Below are 7352 nucleotides of genomic sequence, written 5' to 3'. Positions count from 1 at the left end.
GATTCATTTAGGCTAACATATTCTCCATCACCCAGCCAGGTTTCAGTAAGACCAAACAAATCAATATCATAATCTGATATTAGTTCATTTACTAGTACACCTTTAGAAGAGAGAGATCTGATGTTTAAGAGTCCACATTTAACTCTCCTATTCGTTTGCACTATTGCTCTTGTGGTTTTAATTTTTATGAGGTTTTTATGCACAGCTCCTCTTCTGTTTACCTTTTTAAATAATTTCGATGGTCGGGGGGCAGACACCGTCACTATAGGATTTTCACTAAGTAACTCCTGAAATGGAGGAGCAGAGAAGTGTGTTAGACTGCGACTCTGCGTAGGGTTTTGGGTGGGTAACTGCTGAAAAAGAAGGGCAGAGAAGTGTGTTATATATATATATATATATATATATAAGGTTATATAACTTCCAGGATTATCTGGGATTATAACAGTCAACCATCTAAATATTCTTCTAGATGTTCGCAAAAGAAATATCAGTACGTTATCCGATATTATATATTATATATATATATATATATTATATTAACCCAGACAGTCAACAGTATCTTAGTGAACAAATGAAGATTCTGATTGATTCGCTGCTCTGCTGTGGAGAGAACAAATATCTGTGCTAATGATAAGGCTAACGCCGGGTGAGCAGGAGAGAGACAGTGGTTCAGAGTTTTTAATGATAAGTGGATTTACTGAGGAGCCTGTTGCATTACTGCAGAGTCACATGGCCTTTCCCTCTAACCTAGCGCCAACAACACCCATTAACCATTGTAACTGAACACAACAAAGATATAGACGACTGAAGCCTCAAAATGCTTAGAAGAAGCCAAACAAAATCAGACTAAAATGTAGTTTTATTGGCTAAAATCTGGCTAAAGCTTTTTCATCAAAAGATTAAAACTAAATCAAAATCAGGGAACAAAATGAACACTGCATACATTAGCTGAAATCTGTGTGATTTCTGTATCTCACCTGGACAGGAAGGCTTGGTGCTGTTTGATGGTGTCCAGCTCGTACGTGGAGGAGTCGCTGCGCTTGCGTGGAAGTTGCCTCTTGGGGTCGTCGGGCCCCGAGCAGCGAGGGATGTCGATGTTGCTGCGGCTGAGATGGCGGCTTCCTTCGAGGGACGGCGAGGAAGGAGAGGCGCTGTTTATGACAATACCTGGAGAAAGAAGGTCTGTGTCCTGAGAGGCAGAGGTGGAGAGAACAAAAATAACACTGTCAGCCTTGAAACAAGTGGTTAAAAAGTTGTCTCTAGTTTTACATTTTTAAGTTTTTAGCCACACTAGCAGCATCGCTCTGGGGAGGGAAATGCTGGTCGGACCGCCGCTAACTGAAAACTGAATCATCTCAACAACTATTGGCTGGTTTGCCATGACATTTGGTGCAGATATCCACGTCCGCCTCAGGATGAACTGTAATAACTTTTTTGATTACTTAACTTTTAATCTTGCGCACTCTTGTTTGATGTCAGAGAGTTAAGATTGATACCTGAACACTGATGGCGCTGCCCCGCCTGCTGCTGTTCTGGCTTTCTGACACCGTCACAGAGCTGCTGCACAGAGCATCAAACCCCAGGATCCCCCCAACACAGTCCCCAATAACGCACACCTGCGTTAGAAAACAAAGCACAAGAGCATGAATACACACACATAAATCTACAGCTTCATCTGTGCATGCATCTGAAGTAGCACGTTAAGTTACACACTGACCTGGCCAGTAAAAGATGACCCCTCTAAAGACTTGATGAAGTCACTATACACCTGATTGGCTCGTAAGATGACGGTAGCCACGGCATCTTGGTACTGTGGCGCAGAGGTAGCCAAAAGGGGCAAAGCAGCAAGAGGGATGTGGTCCTGACTGCTGGACAGGCAGCTCTCGTCGTAGCTGTAGGGGCTTAGACTGCCGAGCAGAAAGGACATGTTATCTGTCTGTATGTGTGTTTAACAGTTTCACAGCAGATTATTTAAATGCTGTTGAATACACAGGAGCATTGCTCACTTGGAGACGAGTGAGAAGGCGTCGACACACACAGCTGGACAGGGGACCATCCGGATGGCGATGCGGCCCAGAGCTGTGGGGTAATGGACCCTCATCACGGTCTCAAAAGCCCCGCTCAGCGTGTTCACATCTGCCTGCTTGCTGTTCTGTTCACCTGCAGACAAACGAGAACAGGGTTTACGTATTTAATTTTGTAGGACTCTAGATGAGTGGATCCAAACCTTTTGTGACTTTAAAAACAAAGTGATCCGATCCATCAGAAGCTGCATTATTCAACAAGCTCAAAGCACATTTTCTTTCATCTGTTGTTTCATGTGAAGAATTAAAATTATCGGGGATTTGTGCAGCAGAAATAGTTTTTTCTCTTCTTTCCTATCGTGTTGTTCATCGATTTATCTTGCAGCACCTTGAGAACTGGCTCTCGGGCGCTACTGCTCTAGTTTAGAGATTTTTTTCCTACTGAAACAGAAATAGTTTCTGATTCTCAAGATTTGTGATTTTTATGTGAACTTTAATGTTAATTATTTACACATCCAGCCTATACGGACCAACATGATAATTAATTCAGAGTTTGTGTAACCTTGTGAACCAATACTCACTCTTGGTGTCTACTATCTCCTGAAGGAAATGTCTGGCTCTTTAGCTGCTAAATGCTCTACTGTGAGGGCGGCCTCTAACTCCTAACCTTATTGCATGTGTATAAGTCCTGTTTGTGCACGTGCGTGTCTGTATTTCGGACGTCTGTGTTTAATAATAATAACGTAAAATTATTTAGAATTTGCAGGATTAAAAATGTTCACATTATGTACTGTGAAGGCAGCGGACAGTCAATTAATAGCTGCCTGCTGCTGGAAACAACACTACGATATCTGTGAGACTGAACCGACATAGTAAAGTTGTGGCACCTGAACCAAAACAATAAGCTGAAAGAAGCTAAAACACTCCGTAGAGCTGTCGGGTGATAATTCTCTGTAGGTTCTAGGAGCTGCCCTTTCACATTACACAGCCTTTTCATCCATTGTCATTATAAAAATATTGATTACAGCTGCTTTAATTACTCATGCAGTGAGAATTAATCATGTGTGAAGTGTGACTTTCATTATAATGTTACAGGATCTGATTGCTGCTGTACCAGAGCCAGTGTCCAGGATGTTTCCTCCATGCAGGACCAGAAGGAGGACGTGGATTTTGCACGGCTGGAGACACTGCTGAGACGAACAATCCTGCAGGTGAGAGGACAGAAGACGGAGAGACAGGTAACAGAGTTAATAGTGATAAGGGAGCGAGCAGATGGGAGAGAAATTAGACAATATACAGGGCAAAACACTAATATTTATAAAGCAAACATGCCAAACATTTACTGGTTTCACCTCCTCCAATGTGAAAATGTGTTGCTCTTCTCAGTTTCAAGCCAGGGTAAACTGAATATCTTTGGGTTTTGGGTTTGGATTTTTATATATGTATGTATATATATGTGGTGTATCACACACACACACACAGAATCGTGGTACAGAAGGTATTTTTCACTATTTTCTGACATTTTAATCAGATGAAGTAATGATTAAAATTATTACTTGGAGCTCAAAAAAATACAACATCTGACATGGAAAAAAAAAATACAGTTAATATCCTGTATATTTTATATATATATATATAAATAGGATATATAAATATATCCTATATATTTTTTTACTTTTTTTCCCATTAGTATTATTGTATTATTTTGTATACTTGTACATTTTTGATGTCTTTACTTTATCTATATTTATATTTCAATATTTTATGTTCTATAGCACCAATATATCAAGGCAAATTCCCCGTATGTGAAAATGTACCTGCCAATAAACCCCATTCTGACTCTGATTCTGATGTGAATATGATGCGATTAAATCTTTGACGGTGGGAACGGCAGCTTGCAAAAGAAGACAGTGTGAAAGGCTTGAAAGCTCTAGAACAACTACTGAATGGATCGGTGTGAATGCGGGTTCTAAAGTTATCCGTGGTTATGATGGAGGAGTTTTGTCAAGCTCGAGAAAATAACCCCTGAAGATGTCATAGTGATGTCATTATGGTTATCTCGGCTTGGGTTTGTGGACTACACGCTTTTGACAGGATGCCTTTGTTACAAATTGGGGTGTGAAGTTTGAAACACATGTGCATGGTCTGATGAGAAGCTGCTATGTTGAGTTTCATTATGGGAAATGATTTTGGACCCTGATAGATTCTTGGGACTGGAAGTCTGTCTCAGCCTCTGCTGCATCAGTTTTAAGTCTCTTGCTTTAACTTTATGGAAGTGCAACATTAAATAACTGGAACGCCCCTTTAATGAATCCTCGTCTTCGTTTGTGTATATGAATATTTAAGAAGCGAGTGAAATGTAGAGTGGAATGCTTTGTACAGTTAAAGGAATAGTTTGACATTTTGGAAACGTGTTCATTCGGAGAGTTAGACGAGAACATTAATATCACTCATCCCTGTCCGTTGAAAATGAAGCAACAACCAGTTAGCCTAGCTTAGCACAAATTCTTAAAAGGAGGAAACAGAGCTGTCCCTCTGACTCTGTACAAAAGCTAAGAAAATCTGTCTACTAGCACCTCTAAAGCTCACCAATAAACACGTTATATTTCATTAATATGTACAAAATCCAGTGTAAAAACAAATTAGACCTTTTATGTGGGGTTATGTGTCTTTTCTTGGTTGCAACCAGTAACTTGCATTTAGTTTTCTGGAAACCTGATGGATTGATGTCCTTGCCTTTTTGAGACTCATCACTGGACACAAAGAGCAAGAACACCACCCTTCCCCCCAAACTCACACAGTGGAACTTGTGAAAGCCTATTTTAATCATGCAATCACAAGTGCAAAGTGGTGGGTCTTCATTTATGTGCAGCTGCGCACAGTGCGAAAGGGCTGGGTGAAGTGGAATAAATATATCGGAGGGTGTAATAATTAATAAATACACTCTCAGCCAATCACATCACTGGTCAATTCATCATTCTGAAACAGCTGAGCCGATCACAGTGAGGGGAGAAAAAGTTGGAAAGGAGGTCGTGAAGCACAGGATTAATGAACTGACGTACTCCCACATAATGAAAACCGAGTCATAACCGACCCGCCTGACGTGTGTCTCATTTAAATGAACCTCCCACCTGGGCGCCTCTTACGTTGGTCGTTGCTCCGTCACCAAAATAGGTCCCTTAATCTTTTACCTGAAATAAAGCTGATGGCTGCAGCAGAGAGTGGATCGTAATTTCACTACACTGGCAGGATGACTGAAAGCTAATTTAGGAGGAGGAGTACAATCTACAAGCTATTTAATTAAACGTGTTAGTGTGAGTGTGACATGAATGAAATTAGAAAAAAACGTGAAGGAACTGTACCTCCATCTGCCTCTCCTCATTACTCATCCCAGCGTACTCCCCACCCGACTCCTGATACAAGGTTTCTGTAAAAGAAAATTCATTAACTGATATTTAAAGGAAAGAAAGAGTGATTTAAACTATAACTGTACATCCTGTTTTTTCAGTTTTTCATTTATCAGACATGTACGTGAATGAGTTTCTAACAGAAACACAAGGAGAGTCACCGACCTTGTGCTTCATCCACCTCCATTGTTTCTATCTTGTCCATCAGGTCATTGGAGCTCCACTTGGTGATCTCCTTAGCAAACATCTCCTCATTGTCAGAAAAGTCCTCTGCAAGATTCACAGAAGGAATTAATGAAATGAATAATCCAAGACAAAGACACTTTCTCTCTCTCTCTCTCTCTCAATGACCTGTTTTAATGATATAAGCGCTCGGCGTGAAGCACATGGTGCAGTTGCGTTTGAACCAAATTTCCCAATTTTTTGTGTGTGTTTTGGGCGTAACACGCAACGAGTGTCATCTCACCCCCATTCCCTTTAAAAGCCTGGTGCGCGGATGAGTGGCACATTATAAAAATCATCAATTGATTGATTGAATCGCAGACTCACAGCAGAGGAGGGGGGATTTGGACAGGAGTGTGGATGTGATATAAAAACGGTCTCTGATCATGAACTCTGTGGTTTATCAGTAAAGTGTCACTGCAGACTGGAGTCTGTTAACAGACAGACGCGATCTCTCTATCTACACACAGCATCCCTCTTAAGAGCATCTTACTATGGGAGTAATGCGGCCCTAAAATAACAAAAAGCAGTGAAATACCACTGACTTTAGACCTGTTTTTTTTTTTTAAGTTGGTGGTGCAATTCCTTTCTGCTGCCTCATGATAGCAACACGCCAACAATTTGCCTGACCACACCTCATTATAAGACCAACACTCACCATGGGTGCACAGATAGGCGTAAGTGCATTCGCTATTTAAACAAATGGGCGCTTGGCATGAAAATGACAACTGCATCGTTTGGAAACTAGTCAACATTCAGTTGACACTTGCTTTGCGCCGGGTGCAAGATAGGGCCCTTTATCTCTCTAAGTCTCTGTACTTATATCTATATCTACATGTCTATTTCTATCTATCTATAGACAAGATTTTACAACTCTGGAAAATTATTACAACAGCAGTTATTTGATCTTTTGTCGAGACAGTCATGAGGTAAACAGCAAAAATACAGCGTTCTTGTTACAATGTTATCTGCCATCACTAATGTGCTATTGCACGTATTTGATCGGCCGCTGCATTTACGTTGCGACTTGGTGAATAAGGGAGCTGCATTTTTTCACACACAGCTGAAGTCTCTCTGAACGTGGCCTTAAACAGCCAGTTTAAATCCTTGCCCTTAAAATATTACAAAACTTTGGTTGACTTTTGTTTATAAATGTGATTTATATGTAAAGTGGCTCGACTATATTTCTGGCAGCTATTTTGAAGAGTAAGAATATTTTCATTTTGTGAATCTAATGTAACAAGCTACGACTGCTCTCCTCTAAACTGTATGGTGTGATACATTCAGTATTCTAATGTTTCAATGCATTCATTACGGGGCCAGATGAGCACATAAAATGAACAAAACAGGATGAAGGATGGAAGCTTTAGCTGCTACACAGATAATATTTATCAGCCCAAAGACATCCTGAGCAATACGATACAAACAAATTAATCAGTCAAGATCATGTTTGCATGCTGTAAAGCCAGAACAAAGCAGGAAGCACTACTTAAATATCATTTATAGCAACATAACACAAATAGTGCATGTTTAAAAAAGGGATTATATTGTGTAACATGCAAACACTGATGATTTTACCGTGAGCATCAAAGAACTCGTCGTCTGTACTGTCTTCTGAGTCTCGGGCGATGCTCTGCATCCTCCACTCTGAAATGCTCTGGTGAGACGGACTCCCTGTAAACAAGCAGAACACAGCAGG

The 7352-nt window shown here is 40.6% G+C and overlaps 1 protein-coding gene and 1 long non-coding RNA gene across 5 annotated transcripts in view; one reads left to right on the top strand and one right to left on the bottom strand.

The window, feature by feature from the left end:
- LOC123981649 (membrane-associated phosphatidylinositol transfer protein 2-like) overlaps positions 1-7352 on the bottom strand; it is a 72092-nt gene that overhangs the window by 19640 nt on the left and 45100 nt on the right. For all 4 annotated transcript variants that reach the window (XM_046066659.1, XM_046066658.1, XM_046066655.1 and 1 more), the window contains 8 exons: positions 7232-7327; positions 5597-5701; positions 5387-5451; positions 3139-3229; positions 2007-2160; positions 1718-1907; positions 1497-1616; positions 978-1189 (listed from right to left, as the gene is read on the bottom strand). In XM_046066659.1, the coding sequence (XP_045922615.1) occupies positions 978-1189; positions 1497-1616; positions 1718-1907; positions 2007-2160; positions 3139-3229; positions 5387-5451; positions 5597-5701; positions 7232-7327 (1033 nt within the window). The remainder of the gene's footprint in view (positions 1-977; positions 1190-1496; positions 1617-1717; positions 1908-2006; positions 2161-3138; positions 3230-5386; positions 5452-5596; positions 5702-7231; positions 7328-7352) is intronic.
- Positions 1-7352, top strand: part of LOC123981653 — a 36272-nt gene that overhangs the window by 20986 nt on the left and 7934 nt on the right. The window contains exons 3-4 of the long non-coding RNA XR_006827805.1: positions 986-1180; positions 3120-3235. This is a non-coding gene — a long non-coding RNA (uncharacterized LOC123981653). The remainder of the gene's footprint in view (positions 1-985; positions 1181-3119; positions 3236-7352) is intronic.

Source organism: Micropterus dolomieu, linkage group LG13 (genome assembly GCF_021292245.1).
Source record: "Micropterus dolomieu isolate WLL.071019.BEF.003 ecotype Adirondacks linkage group LG13, ASM2129224v1, whole genome shotgun sequence".
NCBI lineage: Eukaryota > Metazoa > Chordata > Actinopteri > Centrarchiformes > Centrarchidae > Micropterus > Micropterus dolomieu.
Note: the sequence above shows the minus strand (reverse complement) of the source record. Positions and strands in the feature narration are given on the sequence as shown.